This window comes from Globicephala melas, chromosome 5 (assembly GCF_963455315.2).
Source record: "Globicephala melas chromosome 5, mGloMel1.2, whole genome shotgun sequence".
Lineage (NCBI taxonomy): Eukaryota > Metazoa > Chordata > Mammalia > Artiodactyla > Delphinidae > Globicephala > Globicephala melas.
In genome coordinates, this window is record NC_083318.1 from 22,250,968 (window position 1) to 22,276,944 (window position 25,977).

Here is a 25,977-nt window from a genome sequence, read left to right on the forward strand (position 1 = left end):
CCTTCTACTCTGCCATCTTGATCTCCCCTCACATTAATAGTTTCTTTAGGGCCACAAAAACTTCGTATCCTCCAAGGCTACGTGTTGCAGTCTGGGCACTCATCTCATTTCTCCCCTTTTTTCCCTCTTTTTACTGCCTCCTTTTTTTTTTTTTTACCCCCTTATCTCTTGTCACTTTTATCCTATAAAGAAAGAAGTGAGGACAGGGAGAAGATAAAGAGGAAGAGAAAGATCCCTTTATTATTAGAATTCCTTCTTAACTCCATGCAACTAGATTTTGCTCATTATTTTAATCCCTAGACAGTTACAACAGAAAGGCAATGTTTTGTCTCTATAGTCTTCATCAATAAATGTTTCAGTAGAGAAATATAAGATGTTTCCAAATTAAAGGACAAAACTTAAGGGGACTTCCCTCGAGGTCCAGTGGTTAAGACTCTGAGCTTCCAATGCAGGGGGTGCGGGTTCAATCCCTGGTTGGGGAACTAAGATCCCATGTGCCGTGCGGCACAGCCAAAACAAAAAAAAAAAAGGGGGACTTTTGTTCTCATTTCTATATGATAGGCAAAAATCATATGGGAACACGATATTGTTTGTTTCTTTTGTCTCAAGGAGCAGGGGTGTGGTGGAGGAAACTTGAAAGGCAAATTGAACATCAAGAGGGATTTGAGGAGAAAAGTCTTCTTCAGCTTATATATTTTAAATCATTTCTTCTGAATTTATTTTTAGCCTTTTAGAGTTTTCTTTAACTTCAAAAAATATTTTCTTTGGGCTTCCCTGGTGGCGCAGTGGTTGAGAGTCCGCCTGCCGATGCAGGGGACACGAGTTCGTGCCCCAGTCCGGGAAGATCCCACATGCTGCGGAACGGCTGGGCCCGTGAGCCATGGCTGCTGGGCCTGCGCGTCCAGAGCCTGTGCTCCGCAACGGGAGAGGCCACAGCAGTGAGAGGCCCGCGTACCGCAAAAAAAAAAAAAAAAAAAGTATTTTCTTTTAAAAAAAAAGGTATTTTCAGTTTCTTATCCTATGAGAATCTTTTCCCAAAAAACTCTTATCTATGGGCCCAAGAAACAAATTGAATAAAAATAAAAAAGATCAGGTCAGAGCTCAAGAGCATTACAGAATAGAATTTGGAAGCTACTGGCATAAAGTTGTGAAAGTAAGCAAAAGTGGGACTGAAGACATGGTGGGTTCTCAACGAGAGTTTGATCTGAAATGAGCTGAAAGGATTTAGAAAATGCCTTTGTGTGTGCGTGTGTGAATAGTGTGAGGGGAAGGTTGGGAAGTTTTAACTTACTTTAACGTGCTCTTGATCTCTTATTTATCAGATCCAGGTGATCGAGAATGACAGAGCCACCAGAGGGGGACAGGTTTATACCACCAACACCAGAGGCCAGATCCCTCCCCTGGTCACTACAGATTGTACGATACAAGACCAAGGTATCTCTTTTCAGTTACGGTTTTGACTAAGGTCTTAGTATTTCTCACAATTTTTAAGCAAATACATTGATACCCTTCAATAATGCTGTCACTGATGGGCAACCCCTTTATAGCTGGTTAACAGGAACTAATTTGCCATTAATCAAGTAAAGAGAAGGTACTGTCGTCTGAGTTCTACTGTATTCTCTGCTTGTAAAAATCTAGAGAGTTTCTGGTGAGGTACAGTGCAATGTATCAATTTAAGAAAATTTTAAATTTTAATTTATGTGTTTAAAATTGTTCATGCCCTACTTTGGTTTAATTTATTTACTACAGTGGAAACCTGGCAGTATGACATGAGCAGAGCAGTAGGGGATTGAGTACTTGAGTCAGCAGACCTGGTTCTAGTCCCAATGACATTTTTTTCAGCAGGTCCCTTAACATTTGGGGTTCTGGTTTCCTACTTTTAAACTGGGATGAGGAGAGGCTGAGCTCTGTCTCTACTGACTCTGTCCCATGTCTGCTATCAGTTTCATATATCTGTCAAGCCTCGTGCAGGTTTGATCTTTCTGGGAATATATTATTCTGTTATTTATGGCAAGTTAAAATATAGCCTGATGAGATGTGGCATCTCAGATTCTGAATAAACCCTTTTAATGGGTCATATACTCAATCCTGGAAATATAACATTGGTATACAGGCAATCGTGTTGTCTCATCTCAAAGTTGTCAAGCCACCAGTTTCCAGACGGGGCTCCCCTCCCTTCAGTCCATCCTCTGTGCTGCCTTCGGCACTGTCCTTATAGGGCAGGCAGCACAGTGAGGCAGAAAGCGCTGCGATTGGGAGCCTCACATGCCTGCACGCAAATCCAGGGTCTCTTCCTTAGTGTTCTGAGCTCTGCTTATCCCACCTCTCTGAACCTCAGTGTCGCCCTCTGTAAGATGTTAGGACTAAGACCTGCCCTGCAGGGGCAATGTACGGGTTAGAGATGACTCGTGTGTGCGTGTGTGCGCACGTACGTATGTTTATATGTATGGGGGCTCGACATGTAGAAGGGGTTGATGTAAGTCACAGATGATGTTACTGTTATAGGTATTAATATTAAAACACACTTCAGATTACTTCATTTTCTATTCTAAAAATAATCTGTTCCTGACTACTTACAGAATCCATCCAAACTTAAATGAATTCACATTTGTTAAGCACTTAGGACCTGGTATATAATAGGTTGAGGTATATGAAATTACTGATTTTTTTCTATTATTGTTGACCTACAAGAATGGCAATTTCATTTCAACTTAATAGTAAGTGTTATGTTCATGTTTTTAATATTTATTTAATATTTTAGTTTGAGGCACTTTGCAGACCTAAAGAATATTCCTTACCAGCCTCATCTCTCAGCTGTTTCTTCCTCTGCATCTGCCTCAGCCATACCAAACTCATCCCCTTCCCCTCCTGTCTCTGATTCTCACTTTGTACTGCTTTCTCTGCAACGGACTGGGGACTGTTTTTTGTTCACTGTTGTACCCCTAGAAATTCACCTGGTATCTAGAATATAATGGTTGCCCAACAAATATCTATTGAATAACTGTATTTGGTATATATAAGTCTCACCTTTCTAGTTGGGAAATTCTTAGTTCTTCTAAACTCAATTTAATTTTTTCTTCGAAATCTCCTACAGTTTCTTCCCCCACAGTGCTTTGTATTCACTTCTTTCATAGCTCTTGTTCCATTAAATTTTACTGTGCTTTGGGTCTGTCTTTCCCACGAGCCTATGAGCTACTTAGGAGCAGGATCGTACTTGTTCATTCATTCATTCACTTATTCAGCAAGTATTGATTCAGTACCTATTACCAACGTGGTTAATATTGATCAAGTGCTTGCTATGCATTAAGATGGTCTTCTAAACACTTTATGTGGCTTAATCCCCCCTGTAACTTAATGAGATAAGCATTAATATCATTCTCATTTTACAGAATGTGAAACGAAGGTGCAGAATGCTTAGGTAACTTACGCAAGATACGCAGCTAATGGGAAGCAAAGCTAGAATTTGAACCCCGGCATTCTGATGCTAGAGCCCATGCTCTTAACCACTCACGTACTGCCTCTATTCAGAAATAAAAGTCACGGTTCTATCCTTAAATGGGTGTACAATCTGGCAGGGAAAAAGAGATAACTTAGCGTTAATTAAACTGTTATAATAGCAGGATAAAAGGAATATTGCTGTGGGAACTTATATGTCAGGTAACTAACCCAGCCTGTCCTGCTAGAGTGGGGACAACTAAGCTGAGTCTCAAGTGAGCAGGTGTAAACCAGAACAAAAGTGGAGACGTTGGGAGAGGAAAAGGTTGCCCGGCCGCAGAGTGGGTGTGCTAAGGTTTGGCAGTGGGAGAGGGTGTACGTGTTAAGGAGCACCATGTGCAGAGTTTTTTGTTTTCTGTTTTATTTTTGAACGTAGAGGTGATCTTATTATTGTGGTTAAATACACCTAAAATAAAATTTGCTGTGTTAATAATTTTTAAGTGTACAATTCAGTGACATTAGTTACATTCACAGCATTGTGCACCATCATGATTATCCATTTCCAGAAGGTTTTCACCAACATGCACTGACACTCAGTACTCAATAAACAATCACTGCCCACTCCTCCACTCTACCAGCCCCTGGTATCTCATATTCTACTTTCTGTCTCCATGAATTGGCCTGGTCTAGGTGCCTCACATAAGTGGATTCATACAATATTTGTCCTTCTGTGTCTGGCTTATTTCACTTAGCATAATATTTTCAAAGTTCGTCCATGTTGTAGCATGTATCAGACTTTCATTCCTTTTTAGGGCTGAATGATATTCACTTTTATGTATATGCTGCATTTTGTTTATCCATTTATCTTTTGAAGGACATTTGGGTTGTTTCCATCTTTTGACTACAGTGAATAGCCATAGCTATGAACATTGGTGTACAGGTATCTCTTTGAGTTCCTGCTTTCAGTTCTCTTGGGTGTATACCTAGGAGTGGAACTGCTGGGTCATATGGTACATGTAGGGAAAGAGTATGAGGAAGAAGCACAAAGAGAAGGAAAGACTAGGATGGCAGGGTCCACATCATTATCTTCTCTCTATAGCCTGCAGCCCAGCCTTTGGCAAAAAGAAAGACCTGCCTGCCATGGAGGGAGCCCCGAAGTTGGCCCAGTCACATCCCATTTGCTGTAAAGCCCCTTCCTTTAGCCTGGGTTATTTGTTAATACTTATTAGTAGGCTTTAAAAAAAATTTTTTTTAATTGAAGTATAGTTGATTTACAATATCATGTTAGTTTCAAATGTACAGCAGAATGATTCAGTTTTATATAGATTCTTTTTCAGATTCTTTTCCTTTATAGGTTATTACAAAATATTGAGCAGAGTTCCCTGTGCTATGCAGTAGGTCGTTGCTGATTATCTATTTTATACACAGTAGTGTGTATATGTTAATCCCAACCTCCTAATTTATCCCTCCCCCACCCTCCTTTCCCCTTTGGTAACCGTAAGTTTCTTTTCTATGTCTGTGTGAGTCTCTTTCTGTTTTGGAAATAAGTTCATTCCTGTCTTTTTTTTTTTTTAGATTCCACATGTAAGCGATATCATATATCACATGATATTTGTCTTTGTCTGGCTTACTTCACTTAGTATGATAATCTCTAGGTCCATCCATGTAGCTGCAAATGGCATTATTTCATTCTTTTTTATGGCTGAGTAATATTCCATTGTATAACTATACCACATCTTTACCCATTCATCTGTTGATGGACATTTAGGTTGCTTCCATGTCTTGGCTATTGTAAATAGTGCTGCAGTGAACACTGGGGTGCACGTATCTTTTCAAATTATGGTTTTCTCCAGATATATCCCCTGGAGTGGAATTGCACGATCATATGGTAGCTCTATTTTTAGTTTTTTGAGGAACCTCCATACTGTTCTCCATAGTGGCTGCACCAATTTACATTCCCACCAATGTAGGAGGGTTTCCCTTCTCTCCACACCCTCTCCAGCATTTATTTGTAAACTTTTTGATGATGGCCATTCTGACTGGTGTGAGATGATACCTCACTGTAGTTTTGACTTGCATTTCTCTAATAACTAGGGATGTTAAGCATCTTTTCATGTACCTTTTGGCTATCTGTAGGTCTTTGGAGAAATCTCCATTGAGATCTTCTGCCCGTTTTTTTGATCGGATCGTTTGTTTGTTTGTTTTTGATATTGAACTGCATGAACTGCTGTTTGTATATTTTGGAGATTAATCCCTTGTTGGTAACATCATTTGCAAATATATTTTCTCCCATTCTGTAGGTTGTCTTTTCATCTTGTTGATGGTTTCCTTTGCTGTGCAAAAGCTTTTAAGCTCAGAAGAGAGTTCTCACCATCGCATCAACCCCCTGTTGTAATGTGTCATCAGGCTCTGCCTTCCTGATTGGGCCATAAATGTGCTCTGGTTGTAAGCCAGCCTCCCCTGCTGTGCACTACTCAAGTGTACTGCTACCATAAGTTTCCCTTCTTTATTCTTACGTCATCAATATTTCTGCTTTTACACAAGTATTCCCATCTTTTAAAAAATCTTCTCCTATCTTAAAAAAATAAAAATGTTCTCTTGATCCACTTCTTTTACCAGCTACCCCTCTTTTCTTTGCTCCCCTCCACGATAAAACTTGAAAGGACTATTGCCAATTCCTCGCCTGCCTTTCTCTCTTAAACTCACTCTAGGCAGCCCCCCTACTGCACCCCCACTCCTCACTCCCCCATTCCACCAATTCTGTCTTCCGGGTCTCCACCACCCTCCACGTTGATAAATCCAGCGGTCATGTTGATCTGGAGGCACCGCCTGGCACAGATGCTCCTGCCGTTTCCTTGATGTACTTCCTTCACTTCACCTCCAGCACACCCAGACTCCCTTGTTTTTTCCCTTCTCAGTCCTTTAGCTGATTTCTCCTTTTCCTCTGGCTTCTTTATGTCAAGAGGACCAAGGGCTCAGTCCTCGGTCGTCTTCTCTTCTCTGGCCACCGTGATTCCCTGGGTGGTTTTAATCTAGTTTTGTGGTTTCAAATGCCATCTATATGCTAAGAACTCCCAAATGTGTATCTCCAGCTCAGCTTTCAGCCCAACACCAAGACTCATGTATCTAAGTGTTTGCTCAGCATCACTGTTTGATTGCTTAATAGATTTCCCAAATGGACATGTCCAAACCCAGATTCCTGATCTCCACCCACACATCTGTTTAAAAAAAAAAAAAAAAAAACCCGTCCCCTCCCTGCAGCCTTTCTCTTTTCTGTTGGTGGCAACTTCGTGCTTCTGATTCCTCAGGCCAGAAACTTTGGAGTCATCCCTAACCCTGTCCTTCTGTCATAGCCCCCATCTTCACACCTCATACATCATGCCCATCAACAAGTAAGCCACTGTACCTTCAAAATATGTCCAGAATCTGCTGCTATCAGGCTGGTTCCCGCCGCCACCCTGTCTCTCACCTTGTTACTGCACAGCCTCCAAACTGGTCTTCCTGGTTCTCCTCCCTATTACAGTCCATCCTGAAAACCACAGGTAGAGTCAACCTAAGTCCGATCACAGACTCAAAGCTCAAAGCTTGGCAGTGTCTCCCCATTTCATTCAGAGTACAAGCCAGAGGGTTGAAAAATGGTATCAAGCATCTAGCTAATCTGGCTTCTGTGACTTCTCTGAACTCCTCAACAGCTGCTGTGCCCCACTTACCCCACTGTCAGGCTCCTGACATTCCTCTACCAGGCCAGGCATGCCCTTGCGCCGGATACCTGCAAGATAAATCCCTTGCCACCTTGGAGTCTTTGCTCAAATGTTGCCTTGTGATGAAGACCAACTCTTAACTATTTAACATTGCGGCCTGCTTCCCACTATGGCACCCCTTAACCAGAAATGCTTTCTTCATAGCATTTATCATCTTCTAAGGGCCTATATAATTTACTCATTTATTGAGTTTAATACTTACTGTCTGTGTCCTCTGCAAGAACATAAGCTCTGCAAGGAAGCACCTAGTCTAAAACTTAGTAGACACTCAGTAAACATCTGATGTTCTTTTGCCAAAATATATTATAATTTAACTCAAAATTTATTTTAGATAAGTTATTCTGGTGATTTAAAAATATTCTTCATGTCATGGATAGAGTTTTAATTCTCATGTATGTCTTGAAAAAAATATTTGGTCAGGAAACCTAATGTGTTTTTTAAATAGATTAGGGTGTTTAAAAAATAATATTTCTATTATTTATTTTATTTATTTTATTTATTTATTTATTTTTGCGGTACGTGGGCCTCTCACTGTTGTGGCCTCTCCTGTTTTGGAGCACAGGCTCCAGACGCGCAGGCTCAGCGGCCATGGCTCACGGGCCCAGCCGCTCCGCGGCACGTGGGATCTTCCCGGACCGGGGCACGAACCTGTGTCCCCTGCATCAGCAGGCAGACTCTCAACCACTGCGCCACCAGGGAAGCCCATATTTCTATTATCTAGAATTTTCATTTCTAAATTGAATTTCAAGTTTAGAAAAAAAAACTCATAGTTAAATGGAATCTTATTTGACAAAGTATAACTTGCTGATGTGAAATGGCATACAAATACTTACCTTTCCCATAGCAGATGTATTAATAGAAGAGGATGAAGAAGAAATTTTGTTCTTATGTTTTGTACCTTTGCTTTATTTCTCCCATTGAATCTAAACACCTCTCAAGTCTCTGAGCATCTATATTAATACCCGGCTTCTGAAAAATAATAATAAGTTTAAAATCTCTTTTATATTTTTGCAGTGGAATGCAGAGTGTTTTATTTTACAAGAAACTATAGTGTGCTTAGACTATGGATTGTAAAGTTAGACAATACTACCTTTTTTGTAGAAATCATGAAGAAGTTTTACAAAGAAGACAATGCATTGTCTAGAAGTACTTTATTTTTTTAATAAATTTTATTTATTTATTTATTTTTGGCTGCGTTGGGTCTTCATTGCTGCACACGGGCTTTCTCTAGTTGTGGCGAGTGGGGGCTACTCTTCATTGCGGTGCGCATTTTTCATTGTGGTGGCTTCTCTTGTCATGGAGCACAGGCTTCAGTAGTTGTGGCACACGGGCTCAGTAGTTGTGGCTCGCAGGCTCAGTAGTTGTGGCTCGCAGGCTGTAGAGCTCAGGCTCAGTAGTTGTGGCACACAGGTGTAGTCACTCTGCAGCATGTGGGATCTTCCCAGACCAGGGCTTGAACCTGTGTCCCCTGCATTGGCATTCTTAACCACTGTGCCGCCAGGGAAGTCCTAGAGGTACCTTTATAAATATTTAAATATTATAGGGCAGATTTTTTTTCTAAGCCGATTTTAAGTATGCATCCTTGAATATTTCAGGTAATGCAAGTCCTCGATACATCCGTTGCACAACATACTGTTTCCCATGCACGTCAGATATGGCCAAGCAAGCTCAGATTCCATTAGCTGCCATCATCAAACCCTTTGCCACGATTCCCTCAAACGAGGTAAGTGATAAAAAAAAAATTCAGTAATTTATCAATTCCAGAATTTTTCTTTCATCATTATTTCCCTATGCATTATTCTGTATTGTAAACAGAAAGCTGGAGTATATATAATGTGAAAAACATGTAGTCATTCACTTCATTAAGGAAACAAAAATCTGACAAACTATGTTTTTTGGCATCCTGTATTCCAAACACTGATGGGCTAGGTCACTTTTTGGCTTAGTGTAACAATGCACATATATGGGAAATATGGACTATCACACAGTGACAAATACCCAAACCTCTTGTGAGGCCCTTATGCCCTAGTTCAGGGCCCCAATATCTAGGTGCTCAGGTAAAGGAAGATAATAGAGCCTAAGGTGCTTGGTCTTACTACTACATCTGCTTTAATAATCACTGGGCCAAGATGCTCATAAACTCCTATTTAAAGTCAGCATGATTAGAAAGCATGAGGTAGATAAATCTGTATCTTTCAACTGGGGAAGCTGTGCCCAATTTATAGTTAATGGGGAAAAAAGACAAGAAGTGGTGTACATTTAAGATTTCTGATATTAGGATGCTAGTGGATATTATGATATTATGATCAGGGCATCTACTCTATGCAGCTGCCATTCCTCCTTTTGATGCCCCTGAGTCGTGGATACCCACATGCACACGGAGACAGACACAAGATACAATAGCAGAGCTGGTCAGATGGGAGGTGAAGAAAAGCCTTACTTCTGGCTGGAATTTCCTTACAGTGGTCCAGTAAGCTAGGCTGAACTGAATTCTTGATTCCTTTCGCTCACTAAAAGGCCGAAGCCTCAGATTCTCTTCCCAATTTAAACCTCAGCTTGGCTTTAGTGATCCTTTGAGGTCGCTGATCTAACGCACACCTAGAAGCACCTGAGCAAGAGGTAGAGCATCTCTAAGAATAGATTTGTACCCTTTCTTGGGCCAGTCACGCCAGCCGGGATGGGGGGTAAAGTGGCCTGGGATGGGGAGGCGGCCTGCTTTGTGTCCCCTCAGGGAGGGAAGAAAGAGTAGAGAGACAGTGTCCACATGGGCAGTGGCCTTTGAGATGTCCACTTACTCGTTTTATGAGTGTAGCAGAATGCTGCCATCTCTTCTTTTTGAGAGTATAGTGAACTGGGTTAGAGCTGGGCATAGAAGACAGACTGGGCTATTCCTAAAATCCAGTCTTACATGCAGTGTGGTCTCATAGTTGTAAATCAAGAAGTACATTCAGTATTTACTTATTTTAGACATGGTGTCTTCTATGATGGTCCCAGAAATTTAATGTAATGCTCATAAACTTCTCTTTAAAGTCTCTATACTTAATAAAGTGGACCAATATATAATGACAAAGAGATATATGTGTTTTGAATACTAGCTAGCTATTTTAACCAGATATTTTTCAACATTTTATTATGAAAATGTTTGAACATACAGAAAATTTAAAAGAATTTTACAGTGAACGCCTATATACCTGCCGCCTAGATTCTACCATTAACATTTAACTACACTTGTTTTATCACACATTGACCCATCTGTCCATCAGTCCATGTTTTTTATGCATTTCAAAATGAATTGCAGTTATAAGTATACTTCCCCATAAATACTGCAGCATGCATATCATTAGCCAGGGTTTAATATTTGGTTATATATTATTTTTCCTTTTGCGACAAAATTCATTTACAATAAAATGCACATATCTTAAACATTTTACTGAGTTTTGACAAATGCGTACGCCTGTGTAATCCAAACCCCTGTCAAGATGTGGCACATCACTATCACCCTAGAAAGTTATCCCATGCCCCTTCCTCAGTCAGCCTCCCAGCCCTTCTCATAACCTCCCTTCTCTGACAACCATTGTTCTGATTTTTTTTTTCCCACCGTAGATTTGTTTTGCCTCTTCTAGGTCTTCACATAAATAGACTTACAGAGTCCAAATTCTTTTGTGTAAGTTTCTCTCACCCAGCATCATGTTTTAAGGAGCCATCCCGTTGTTGCCAGTTTCAGTGGTTTGTTCCTTTTTTATTGCTGAACAGTATTTCATTGTGTGGATATACCAGTTTGCTTATCTACTCCTTTACTGATGAACAGCTGGGCTATTTCTACTTTTTGGCTTTTGTGAATAAAGCAGCTTCTATAAATATTCTAGTACAAGTCTTCCTGTGGATATGTATTCATTTCTCCTGGATTAATACCTGTGAGTAGATTGCTGGCTAATGGGGTACATGTTTATTTGGTTTTATAAGAAGCTGCCAGATCATTTTCCAAAATGGTTATATAATTTTAGAGTCCTTTCAACATGGTGTCTGGGTTCCAGTTGCTCTACATCCTCTCCAACCTTTGGTATTGTCTTTTTAATTTTGGCAGTTCTGATGGCTGTGTAGTAGTATCCATGAGAGATTTTTTTTTTTTTTAATCTTGATCCTTTGAACAAAATTTAAAGTACTAGTGAATAGTATCACACCCACGTACATACCACCATCATTAACAAATATTAATATTTTGTCGTATTTGCTTAAGATCATTTTCTGAGAATTAAAACTTCATAGCTACATAGGATGTCTCCTCTAATCAGGCCATTCTTCTCTTCCCCCCCACTCCAGACACAAACACTAATGAATTTGATGTGTAATCCTTCCTACATGTGGATTTTATATATTGACTTCATATGCATGTATCCATAACAATATGTAGTATTTTTTGCTTTTTAATGAATCAGTTACTTTTAAATAAGTAAAATATAAACATTCAAAAGATGAAAAGGGTATACAATGAAAAAGGTCCATTCCTGGGCTTCCCTGGTGGCGCAGTGGTTGGGAGTCCACCTGCCGATGCAGGGGACACAGGTTCGTGCCCCGGTCCGGGAAGATCCCACATGCCGCGGAGCGGCTGGGCCCGTGAGCCACGGCCGCTGAGCCTGCGCGTCCGGAGCCTGTGCTCCGCAGCGGGAGAGGCCACAGCAGTGAGAGGCCCGTGTACCGCAAAAACAAAAAAACAATGGTCCATTCCTACCCCTCTACTCCACTCCCCACCCTTACAGACAGTTTTTACCCATTCTTTGTGATTACTCCTAGAAATAAATATGCATATACCAGCATATCAATATCCATCCTTAAAAAAATATATATATATAAATGATAGTATAGCACACACACTGTTCGGCCCTGTTCTTTTTTCAGTTAATATGACTGGCACTTCATTCATGTTGCTACCTACAGAGCAGCCTCATCCTTTGCAACAGCTGTGTAGTATGATATATTAGTAAGACAAACACTGTTGTAACTGTAGGTGTCAATTTTAAGTTACCTACAGATTTCAGAAATGTGAAAATTTAAGAACATGAATCCTAAAATTGAAGGAGATATGTTAACATAATGTATATGGGATTGCAGCAGATGTGCACGCTGTCTTACTCATTCCCATACTGTCTTAATCTTTCTACAGCGATCTTCTGTTATTTTCATAATCAGGAGAAGATGACAGTTCTACCCTGAAAGAAATCTAGGCAGCAACTTTATTGTTTATCAATATGGGATGTATGCTCCCCAGCAGGGTTAGCTTGAGTGTATCTTGCTCATGGCAATGAGTTTGCAGTTTTCACTACATGCTAGCAAAAAACCTCTCCTCCCTGCCCCCTCCCCACTAGACAGCTGACCTGGGTCATGCATGCCAGGAACAGAACAAAATTCAACATTCTCCAGACCCCAAACCAGAATGTGTAACCACCCTCTTGTTATCACCATTTCATATTAACAATGAAATTATTCAGTAACGTTTCCTGAAAATGAAACCTTGTATTTAGTTTTTTGGTTGAAAAAAGGTTTCAAACATTAGTCCAAACCTCCCCCTAAACGTATATACACATTCCATACACACACTGAATGTGTGTGCTTTCTGTTGTCTGAAGTTGTTTGATCTAACCAAATAGCACCTTCTCACCAGCATAAGGTTTTCCCTTAGTGAAACTTATGCTGTATTTTAGTTTCTGTGCTTTCCAAAGTAATAAGTAGATGAGTTTAGAGTGATGGCTTATTTTCAGAATCTGACTTAGGGTGAAACTCTGCTTAAGCAAATAACACACTCTAGTCTTTTCATGTTGCTGTAGACCCTGTGTGCTGACCAGGTAAACGTATTTTCTCTATTCAGGCTCTCTCTACAGAAGCCTTTCCTTTTTTCTTAGACCTTCAAGAACAGGATTACTCAAAGATATATTTATGTATTATACATATGAATATTTATATATAATTAATTTATATATATTATATATATAATTGAGGTAAAATCAATGAACAAAATTGTAAGCTATTTAATGGATATACTGTATTTGAGAAGGATTGCTATTTCTTATATAGCAGTGTGTCCTGGGTTGAATGAAGACATTCTCTATTTTAAAGAATACTTTACTTTTATTTGTTGAAATAGACTTAAAGGTGAAAAAAAAAGAAATGTAAAAGGGATGCTAAAACACCAGGAAGAAGTTCCTAAATGTTGTGCCCTCAAGAAAGTTGTCTCCCTCTTTGGGCGTTTAACTGGACCTGAACGTGGAGAGCCGCTTGCATTAGGGAACCATCACTGCTCCTCTCTGCCACTGCCTGGATGAAAGTCTGGGTCACCAAGCATCTGGGCCTTCTTGGCAGCTTCCCCTCTTGTGGTTTCCATGACACCTTTTCTGGTGTATTTTTTCCTGCTTCACAAGCAGGGAACATTTGAGTTCCCTTTGTTGTCTTCCTGACATCTAATATTGGGGTTCATTAAGGCTTGGGGTCTCCTCTTTTCTCTCGCATACTCCCTGTCCCCCCAAAGACTAAGTATCATCTATAACAGCTACTAGAGTAGCTAGAGAGAATAATAGTAGTCAAAACTTATAGAGTACTCATTGAGCACGATTATAAGTTTTTAAATGTATGTTTATTTATTTCATCCTCACATAAACCTATTTATTGTTCCATTTTAGATATAAGGAAACAGGCACAGAGTTAGATAACTCATTAAGGCCAACGGCTGCTAAATAACAGAGCTAGGATTCCAAGCCAGGCAGTCAGAACCCGAGTCCCTAACTCTAAATCACTATGCTGTTGCTCTCTTATTCATTCATCCCTATATCTGTAACCCCGCATTCACATATCCAAATGCCTTTCTGAAATCTCTCCTTGGGTAACTCATAGACCCCTCAAACTTAACATGCTCAAAAGTGAATTTCTGATCTCTACACCCTAAGCCTGTTCATACTTCCACATATCCATAAATGGCATTATCATTTATTTAATTGTTCAAGCCCAAAGCTAAACAATTAGCGCTAATAAATGCTGATTTTTGATATTTATAACCTATAATCAGGGAAATAAGTTTTAAAGTATGTTTCTTGAAGGTTAATGAATTACATGAATACTGCTATTCTCCCTGTGAGTAGCATTTTAATTTATTTTCCTCTAGAATAAATGGCTTGCTTATTTTTAGGTATAGTAAAACTTTCCTATAAGGAAAATCCAGATAAAGATTTTATTCCTTATCTGACTAATATTACCGTCAATACTGCAATTTAAAAAAAGATATCCTGATATGGCATTGATCAAAAGGATTTATTTAGTACAGTTTTGTGTTGTTTTTTTTTTTAAGTCCTGTTGTTTGACAGAACCATTAAAGCATGTCATGGTGTTAGCAACGGACTATAAAAATAAACCTAGCCCGGGCAGTTACCATCTCAGAATGTTCCTTGTGAGCGTTTGCTTTGGAGATGTATGCTATTTCCAAGGGCATATCTGTGTCATCTTTGTTTAATATTTCATATTCCTTACCATAAATTTTAACTTTTTTTGGTATGTGTTTTATATGAAACCCATTGCCATATTTAATATACTTAACTATGAGGTATTTATTCAGCAAAAGTAATCAGTTATCTTGTAAGCTCTTTTGCTTAGTAACCTGTGATTTTATTTTTGATGCCGTATTTTAAGACTGAGGTAGAAATGGTATAGATTTCCAGCACAAAGGATTGAAGATTATACTTAATTTTGCATTTTCTTCAAAATAGGAAATCTTTAGATTTTGGGCAAGTACATACGTCATCTAATTATACATGAAATTAAATAATTTCACCTATAAACCAGATGGCAGAAGCTTTTACTCCATCTGTGAATAGATTCAGGAATATCTGTGTATTTTTTTTAGATTATAAACGGATATAACAGTCAAAGTAATTTCCTTCCTTATTGAATTAATTTAATCAGATAAATTTTTATCCAAGACTTTAAACTTCACTTGATTTATAATCCCCTACTTACTTTATAGGAACTGAGCTGGACTTTAGGAACATGGGGAAAAACAAGACCAGTTATTCTTGTCTAGAACGTATAGAAAATCTGCTGGGACAGAGCTAATTTTTGTACAGTGTGAAAAAGGCTGTAATGGAAATAATCTCATTCTTTGGAGTTTAGGTTCAGGGAAATTTTACATTAGTTATGACTTAATGAATAAAGAAGTTTGTACTGTTATTAAATACTGTTTAAATTATTTTTCTTTATGATTATTCATATTCTGATAGATTCGGTAGGTATGAAGAAGATGCCATTGGAAAGAAAAAGGGATGGATGTCAATGAACTGACAAATGAGGTTAACAAAAAGGGAAAAGACTGTAAGAGAGTAAACTAAACATCAACACATTACGTCCACATCCATCACCTGCAGAGAGCGTTGCTTGGTCATACACTTGACCTAGCCAATCTTGCTGGCATGAGTTGGCAGAGTTTAGGCAGAGTTTCCACTGCTGTTTAATGCATCAAAGGAAAAAAATTCTGCCTCACTGTAGTATTTTGTTTGTGTGTCAACAACTTTTTTAAAGGAAGATAGCTTGTGAAATGGGCGTTATCCGAGTTTTATAGGTATAGAAGTTCTACAGGTTCTGGGGCAATGAAAGTCACACAGCTAATAAGTAATGCTGCCGGAACTCGAGTTTCCAAATTCCGAGTTCTTTCAGCAACATCTGTCTTGTCGAGGTTTTATTTGGTTAAACACATAAAATAGCATTCCTTTCTCTTGCTGGCAGTTGTTTTAGCAATGGGCCTCCTGTTTCTGCAAGCTTGTGAGTTATCTTGACATGTCCATCTTAGACCTCTTTTCTTGAAGTCTTTTGACTTCAAGCTGCTGCTTAGTACTCCCTGAAGGCAAAGACCATCCAGAATCTGGCAATGGGCTGGGCATACAGTAGAGGTTCTAGGTGAGTAAATGCATTCTTCTGAGGATTGGGTAGACATGACATTTAAAAGACAAAGACAAATCAAACTACAAAACAGTGGTTGATTTCTAGGTATTTTAGGCTTCTGACAGACTCTGTGGATAAAGAAAAAAATCATTTGAGAGATCATAGATATATTCTGTCACATTAATGAGAGAGGTTATATTTCATTATAGAGCAGAACAGCTAAACAAGTAGGAAGAATTTTTGACCATATAAAGGTATTTCAGAAACCAATAAAAATTGACTACTTTCTCCAAAGCACCATAGATAGTAATCAATAGGTGGAACACCTATTGGATCAGGAGCCAGGAAATGCCTGTAGGTCTCCGCTGTGCCTTGTATTGTGACCTTGGGCGCCATTCCCAAGAGGGAGAAGCCTGGCTCAGATGTTCTGTAAATCTAGAAGGCTGCTAGTGTCTGCTTTACTTTTCCACTCTTTACTGGACTTTCAGCGTGGATTACCATGTATTTGTCACACATCCTATGTGTTATTAGAAATATAGGTGAATATGTTGTACAACCCAACCCAAAGGGGTTTCATTTATATTATGCCTTTAGTATAAGAAATCTGTAGTATATTATTCACTTTAAAAAGCACATGAAGATTGTGAGACTATGCATTTTTTATATATAGCCCCAATTTAGCTAGCTTTAGTGATAAATATGCTCTGAAATGAAACTGATTACTGCATAATATTGTGTCCTTTGAAGAACTTAAAGAAGACTTATATCTTAAATTATTTTAAAATGAAAGCTTCAAAAACCTGAATCTATTTTTTAATATGTGCATTGTAGTCTTAAATTGTTTGCTTTAATGCAATATTTTAAAAGTATTAATATAAAAACTTGGAAAAATAAAATCTATGTACTCGTGTAGAAATAGAATTACGAATATAACACTTAAAATACTTAACGTATAGGGCTTCCCTGGTGGCGCAGTTGTTGAGAGTCCGCCTGCCGATGCAGGGGACACGGGTTCGTGCCCCAGTCCGGGAAGATCCCACATGCCGCGGAGCGGCCCGGCCCGTGAGCCATGGCCGCTGAGCCTGCGCGTCTGGAGCCTGTGCTCCGCAGCAGGAGAGGCCACAACAGTGAGAGGCCCGCATACCGCAAAAAAAAAAAAACAAAAAAAATGTATAAAGTTACTTTAGAAACTAAATCTTATCCCTTAAGGATTTTGGCCACTGTTTGTATAGTGCTATGAAAAAGTACTGTGAAAAAGCTAGGCAGCTGAAGAACAGAATGTAATCCCTTTTTAGAATGGTGTTACAGCAGACATACGGGGAGAGTCACATTTGTCAGGTCAAAGGTTGTTAGAATTCTATTTTAAGTTACAATTTAGAAGTTTAAATATACCAAGCTTATGTTTTCAATCACAGAATTATTCATGTAACTCTTTAGTTTTATTTTTTTTAATTAAATGGAGAGTAACATCAGGAGAAACAAGAATGAAAAAGAAAGCATTCTTCCTTGGTTTAACTTTCAGTGAATCCAGGTGTGGGTTTTATGACCTTCACTGCCTGGCAATTGAGTATACAGCATCCATCACATAGGAGCCGAGAAGACCAGGCTCCCTGGATGTAGAATGCTGGGCATCTGTGAGGAGCCACCACAGGAGAGGAAGTATGTTAGAGCCTCTCACTATCATTTTCATCAATTCTAAGGCCCACATTTTCTCACATTTTCTTCACATTTTAACATTTCTAAAAGAGAAATATATCTTCCTAACAGTGACTTCTTAGCATTGTGTCATGTTGAGTTGGAAGCTTTGATGAGATTTTAGAATCGGTGAAGTACACTGTTTCTACACTGCTTCGTTATTACGAACTTCAGTCACATTTTATGGATATTTAGGTAATACAAGAACTTAACATTTCTGCAGTTGATGTGTCTCCTCAGTGCTCAGGTATACGAAAGTCAAAATTTTAAAGGTTTTTATTTGAAAGTTTCCTAAGCAACAAGTTCTCACTGAATAAAAGGCTAAAAAAAATTAATAAAGTCATATTTTTAAGGGTGGAAGGAAGAGAAAGCCCTATGCAAACTGTAATTTGAAATTGTTTCATGAAATGTTTGAAAATAGCACCCAAGTTTGTCTGATGCACAAGTGATTTGGGGACCAGTTCTTTGTCAGGAATTGAACGTCGTGTGGGTAAGGTGGTACAGGCAGGAATTTGAGCATCAATTGAAGTTGGGTGCACAAATTGACTACCACTTCTAGCAGTATGACCTTGAAAATTTTTACTTAACTTTTCTGAACCTCATTTCTCTCATAAAATTATAACACCACTTAACTCTTAGTTGTTTAAAAATAAAATAAACTGGTATGAGAAATGATATCTTTATCATTAGTTATGATTATTTTCTGTACCATATAAATTCCTGTTAGGAAAATTTAATTTGATCCAACAATCATTGACTTGGGGTTTCTACTATGTGCAAGGAAGAGAAGTATGAAAACTACAGTAATTTAAATTTACCAGAAGTGTATACATCTAAGAGAGATATTATCATACCCCTTCAGTGATTCTAGCTACATATCTTACATAAGAAGAAGGAGGAAACTGATGTGGATGCCACAGTTTATATTCATATAAAAGGGAAAGAGCTACTCATTTACGTTCTTTAAAAAATGTTGCATGGTCTCTGTCATTTGACATTACATCACTATTTTCTGTTTTTACTATTCAAATGATAAACACCCACCGTTATATAAACATTTCTATAGCTTTTGTTTTTTCATAAGGTGCTTCATGGACATTTGCTGGAATAATTTTCTCTCCATCTCCCACACACTGTCCTGTCCTTTTAGCCTAGTTAATTACTATTCACTTTTTAGATTTCAGTTCAAGGTCACCTCCTCCGGATAGCTTTCCAGGATACCCCGCATTATACTCCCTGGAGCTCTCCTAATACTATGTATCACCGTTTGCAATTTTGTATTTGTGTATTTGATTCCTGTCTTTCTCCCACTAGGTTCTATGAGGGTAAGGACCACCTGTAATTTTTCCTCACTATTTTATTCCCAAGACCTAAAACAGTTCCTGGAAAACCTTTGTGTTAAATCAATATTTAACATGATAGTTTCATTCCACAATATCATTTGTATTTGGAAGTAAATTAGACTTTTGAGGCCAAGTAATTTGATGAGATTTTCACATAGAGATCTATGCTGAAACACTTATTGAGCATGTACTTTATGTAAAAATGCTGCATTTGCTACTGAACAAGTTCCAAGGTAATTTAAAAAGGAACTGACAGGGCTTCCCTGGTGGCGCAGTGGTTGAGAGTCCGCCTGCCGATGCAGGGGACGTGGGTTCGTGCCCTGGTCCAGGAGGATCCCACATGCCGCGGAGCCGCTGGGCCCGTGAGCCATGGCTCTGAGCCTGCGCCTCCAGAGCCTGTGCTCCGCAACGGGAGAGGCCACAACAGTGAGAGGCCCGCGTACCGCAAAAAAAAAAGAAAGGAACTGACAATCCAGGAGCCAAGTTGTGCTGACTAGGATAATAGTTGCTTAAAGAATTTCCTGGACAGTAAAATTCTTCATACGTTTAGCTTAGGTTTCACTTTATTCTCCCTCCCAGTATTTGTTTCTTTCCATATCATCTCACTATAAAGTGAAGATGTACTCTGTGTGTGTGTGTATTTATGAGAGAGGGGGGAGGATATATGGACATGTTTAAAAAAAAGGATTAAAATCTTTAAAATGTTATTATTTGGGAAAATAAGAGCATCTTTGACTTTCTTGAACAATATATCTGCAAAATACAGGTAAAACAGGAGAGCCATAATGATGAACTCTAGTGTATGTAGATATCATGGAACTCATCCACCACAAAGTTCACTCTTTTTAAAAAAATAATTAATTAATTTTTGGCTGTGTTGGGCCTTCGTTGCTGCGCGTGGGCTTTCTCTAGTTGCAGCGAACGGGGGCTACTCTTCGCTGAAGTGCATGGGCTTCTCACTGCAGTGGCTTCTCTTGTTGCGGAGCACAGGCTCTAGGCGTGCGGGCTTCAGTAGTTGCAGCACGTGGGCTCAGTAGTTGTGGCTCGTGGGTTCTAGAGCGCAGGCTCAGTAGTTGTGGCGCATGGGCTTAGTTGCTCCGCGGCATGTGGGATCTTCCCGGACCAGGGCTCAAACCCGTGTCCCCTGCATTGGCAGGCAGATTCTTAACCACTGCGCCACCAGGGAAGTCCCAAGTTCACTCTTCTTAATCCAGAACTGAACTACCAAGGTAAATTGATGTATATCATAGTCTTTAACATGAGCATGAGATTTAAGTTTCTTTTTGTTTACTATATTCCATACTCTCTTCTCCTCCACAGTTTAAAAAGTTTTGAAAAACTCTTTTATATAAGTACTTCAAACATCAGTTTTGTCTGCATTTCTCCTTTTCCTGTAGAAAAAGGATAGAAAATTTATTAGCTCATATTTATCAATTTTTATTATTTATTTGATAAATTAAAAAGTCATCTTTCCTCTCCTTCCAGCTCATTATTGATATATAATAAATATATAAATGTGTTTATTTCTCTAGATGCTTTCAAATTGGTCACACACATTTTTTAAATTAAAAATTTCTTCTCAACTTTTTTTAAAACCCTGTTTTCAAGTCTTACCTCCCAATGTCTTTGGTCTATTTGCCCAGATCAAATTAACTCACAAAAGATGATTTGCTGCATTACTTGGAAGTGGCCTGGCCAGTGCATGGGGCTGTCCACCAGGGATGGTGACCTTGATAGCACATCGGACTGCATGAATCTTAAGAGTCCTGTGTTTTTTCCCACTCTAAAAGCAATTCATATAAAAAGCTTGGATAAATGTATAGCTTCTGTAGGTGTCAACTCTGAAAAGGGAAATAGTAATTTGACTTTTCTGATATCCTTATTTACAGAATCAGTTTTATAGTCACATGAATTTTTAGGAATTTTTCAATTGTTTTGTACAACATAATCTGGGCAATAATACATTGTTTTGTGATATGATGAGCAGTGTCCATTTTTATGAAGGATTACTAATTTACTTTATTTCAACAAGATTTTTTTTCTTTTTTTATTGAAGTATAGTTGATTTACAACGTAGTGTTAATTTGAAGTGTACAGCAAAGTGATTCAGTTATACATACACACATATATACATATATATATATTTTTCAGATTCCTTTCCCTTACAGGTTATTACAAAATACTGAGTATAGTTCCTTGTGCTAAACAGTAGGTCCTTATTGGTTATCTGTTTTATATATAGTAGTGTATGTATGTTAGTCCCAAACTCCTAATTTATCCCTCCCCCCACTTTTCCCCTTGGTAAACATGTTTCTTTTCTATGTCTATGGCTCTATTTCTGTTTTGTATATAAGTTCATCGTGTCATTTTCCCCCTAGATTTCACATATAAGGGGTATCGTATGATATTTGTCTTTCTGTGTCTGGCTTACTTCACTTAATATGACAGTCCATGAAATAATGGAGAAGGATAGAAAATTTATTAGCTCATATTTATAATGCAAATGGCATTATTTCATTCTTTTTTATGGCTGAGTAATATTCCATTGTATAAATATACCACATCTTCTTTATCCATTCATCTGTTGGTGGACATTTAGGTTGCTTCCATGTCTTGGCTATTGTAAATAGTGCTGCTGTGAACATTGGAGTGCAAGTATTTTTTCGAATTAGAGTTTTGTCCAGATATGTGCCCAGGAGTGGGAATGCAGGATCATACAGTAGCCCTATTTTTAGTTTTTTAAGGAAGCTCCATACTGTTCTCCATAGTCGCTGTACCAACTTGAATTCCCACCAACAGTGTAGGAGGGTTCCCTTCTCTCCACACCCTCTCCAGCATTTATAATGTGTAGATTTCTTGATGATGGCCATTCTGACTGGTGTGAGATGATATTACATTGTAGTTTTGATTTACATTTCTCTAATAATTAGTGATGTTGAGCATCTTTTCATGTGCCTTTTGGCCATCTGTGTGTCTTCTTTGGAGAAATCTCTATTTAGATCTTCTGCCCATTTTTTGATTGGGTTGTTTGGGTTTTTTGATATTGAGCTGTATGAGCTGTTTATATATTTCGGAGATTAATCCCTTGTCGGTCATATCATTTGCAAATGTTTTCTCCCATCCTGCATGTTGTCTTTTTGTTTTCTTTATGGTTTCCTTTGCTGTGCAAAAGCTTTTACATTTAATTAGGTCCCATTTGTTTATTTTTGTTTTTATTTCCATTACTCTAGGAGACGGATCCAAAAAGATACTGCTGCGATTTATGTCAAAGAGTGTTCTGCCTGTGTTTTCCTCTAGGAGTTTTATAGTATCAGGTTTTACATTTAAGTTTCTCATCCATTTTTAGTTTATTTTTGTATATGGTGTTAGAGAATGTTCTAATTTCATTCTTCTCCCTGTATCTGTCCAGTTTTCTCAGCACCACTTATTGAAGAGACTGTCTTTTCTCCATTGTATATTCTTGCCTCCTTTGTCGTAGATCAATTGACCGTAGGTGCGTGGGTTTATTTCTTTCTATGCTATTCAACAGGTATTGAATTCAACAAACATTTACTCTTTACCCAGTATGTGCCAGGTACTCTTCTTGGTCCTGGGATATGTCAGTGAACAAAACAGACAAAGACCTCTGCCCTCATCGAGCTCACATTTTAACAGAAAGAGGCAAGACAATGAACCTGATAATAAGAAAATTATTGAACAAATGGAGGAGGGAAAAAGTAGAGCGGATTGTGGGATGAGAACTGCCCGTGGGAGGGGGTAGAGTGCAGGTTTCTGATTGAATAGGTTAGACAGGTATGCTTGATTGAGAGGGTGTCATTTAAATAGTAGACTTGACTCATGCATAGGGGGGAACATTTTGAAGGTGTTTTCATGGCCATAAAGAAGTGAGATAAATGGAGGGAATATGTTGTCTGACTTGTAATTCTGTCAGAGAGACAAAGGAAGTTTGCCTCTAGGCTTATTATTTTTAACGCTTTCATCTTTAAAGTGGAGTATTTTACAACTTTCCTTTGAGGAACAAAAAACTGCCAATCATTTTGTTATGGAAGAAACAAACTTGATTCATAGAGTTTTTAAGTCTACAATATATTTTCATCATCTGCGGAACATTGTGCGTTCTTATAGCAGTTGAAGCAATTAAACATGGCTTCTGCAAGTGGTCTATAATTAGACAACAAAATGTAATTCTTCCTTAGGGACCAAAGATAAACTGTAATAGGTCAAAGTTTAAAAGAAATGTGGGAAAATGTCTCTCAGCTATAGAATTCCTGAATATCATAGCTCCTTGAGAGGGAATGTCTTACTCAAATTGCCAACATGTGTTCCAGGAAGAAAAATGAGGCTGATCTTTGCAAATATACCCATAACTTGAAAGACTGCATCAGCATAACCCAATCCAAACAGAGCAGTTTTTGGTTAAGAATCATTTCTCACGGTTTATAATTTAGTCATGAACTATGACTTCCATTCAGGAAAACTGATATTATTGCTCTCCGAACTGCACTGGTATTTATTTTCACTTTCGAAACTCTGGATGCCCCATCACGAGGAGCAGCCCTTTCATAGACTTCAGCATATAGTCCAATTTGATCTTCCCACTAAAAAGTCCCCCTGGCATTAGAGGGCCTGGGGAGAAAGGTCACAGCTGTGTTTGCTTTAAGATGCTATTGGCCATTGCAAGAGAAGAGTCTCCCGGTGTAGTTATTTGTTGGGATGAACTTATTTAACATATTAAGGTTTTTCACACCCACACCTAATCTTCTGTGATAAAAACTGGCAAATATCCTCATGTCCAAACATGACTTCTGTATTTTCCTTCTTCCTTCATTTTTTTTTTTGTTTTCATTCAGACTTCAGTTTTTCCTTTTCCCCTCCCTTCCTCCCTCCTTTTCTTATCATGTATTCAGTAAATATTTATTGAGCATATACTCTGAAAAACAGGCCCTGGGGATCAGTGGTGAACCTGAGGTTTACCTAGGCTGTTGAGGAATGAATTTTTTTATAGTTAGAAATTTACCTTAAAAATTAGATCTAATATTCAAACATCTTTTGAGTTTATGTTTAAAAGAGTTTTTAGGAATTGAATAAAATATAGGGGATGATGAAACAAACAGAAATTCTAAAGATTCCCTCATGGTAATTGTAAAACATATGATAGAATTTACTAATTGATAGGCAGGTTTCAAAACCTATACCAACCATTCTTCCAAAGACATGATTTTTGTTTTGTGCACGGTGAAATCTCTTAACTATGTTCTGTCAGAATTGTTACTGTGCAGCAACAACTGATTTGAGATGGGAGAGAGAGAGAGAAACCTGGTCAGTGAGGACATACTACTCTACCTGGCTTTGACAACTCTCCATAAAATCACTCCATCCTTCCTCTTTATCTTCCTTCTTAGGTGGACTAGACTACTTGCATGCTACTCACCAACAGACGCCGAGCTCAGGCTTTTCTTCCCGAGTTGTGCTGTTCTCACTCTTCCCTCTCTGTCAGTCAGTGGAAGTGTCTCTCTGAGTAACTACCCACCTTGAAAGAATGCTTTATTGACCACTCCCCCGTGCCCAGCCCCGCCCCCCATCACCACAAGTGATTTCTTCTTTTGTCTGTGCCTTTTGCTTAGCACCTATCATGAACTGCCCCTGAGTCATGGTGGTATATTTGTGGGTAACTGGTGGATATTCTGTTCGTTCATTCAAAAACTATCACTGCCCACCCTCTCAGGTATTGTGCCACAGGAGACACGCGATAAAACAAATGGTAGACATGTGAGGCATGGGTCTGAGATTTAGCAGTGATGCTGAAAAGTAAAGCATTGTGATGAGTGCTGTTGGGCGCAAGGTCCTCTGGTAACACACAGCTGAAATGCCTAAGCCAGCCCTGAGGGGCCAGATTGAGACTTGGTCCCAGTTTAGACAAGGTCACTGACAACAAGTCAGGAGGAGGGAGGGATACCCCTTCTGTTGTAACAGGAGGGAGAAAGGAAGACCTGAGGTAGGTGCTGGTAAATCCGTGGGGAAAAGTCAAGGGAGTTCCTCTCTGAGGTTTTTTGTTTTTCCTTAAGAGCAATGCGGCAAAGTTACCTGTTGAGGGCGGTGGGAGGAAAGCTTATTCGAAGGATAAAATGGAGTTTAAAAGATATAAAATAGCTCCTGTAGAGAAAGAGAGAGAAATGGCAGGAGACACTTCATGGGTACCAGGGACCACCAAGGGCTTGGTTCAAGTCACAGACCGTGTGTGATGGCAGCTTTCTCTGAAATTATGTGCTTTTTCTACAGAAGCGAGCTGCAAGCTGTTTCTGAATGTTTCACACAGAAAATGCATGGGGATTCAAGCTATAGCTCTGCAGTTTATTGGACAAGTCACTGCCCCTCACATGTCCATTCCCTTCTGAACAGCATGGATGACAATTCCCACTGCCAGGGTTGTTAGCATCTCAACGTCACGATTAGAGTTTATATACATGAAAGCATTTAAAACGATTGAATATAAATCATACAGATGACAGTTATGATCTTTCATATATTATAAATTTGAATCAGTAACGTTTTCCAGGATTTTTCAATGCTGGATAGACCAAAACAAAAAATAAACCCCCCCCCAAACCAAAAAAGACCAATTTCCAAATAAAAGACATGTTCAAATCCAATATAAGCTCGAGATATAGTTATAACAAGAATAAATAGACTTAACAGGGATTTCCTTGGCAGTCCAGTGGTTAGGACTTCACCTTCCAATGCAGGGGGTACAGGTTCGATTCCTGATTGGGGAGCTAAGATCCCACATGCCTCACAGCCAAAAAGCCAAAACATAAAAACAGAAGCAG

The 25,977-nt window shown here is 38.8% G+C and overlaps 1 protein-coding gene across 2 annotated transcripts in view; it reads left to right on the top strand.

Annotated features, from left to right (window-relative positions):
- SEC24D (SEC24 homolog D, COPII coat complex component) overlaps positions 1–25,977 on the top strand; it is a 108,717-nt gene that overhangs the window by 32,763 nt on the left and 49,977 nt on the right. For both annotated transcript variants that reach the window (XM_030863968.3, XM_030863970.3), the window contains exons 7-8: positions 1,323–1,434; positions 8,792–8,919. In XM_030863968.3, the coding sequence (XP_030719828.1) occupies positions 1,323–1,434; positions 8,792–8,919 (240 nt within the window). The remainder of the gene's footprint in view (positions 1–1,322; positions 1,435–8,791; positions 8,920–25,977) is intronic.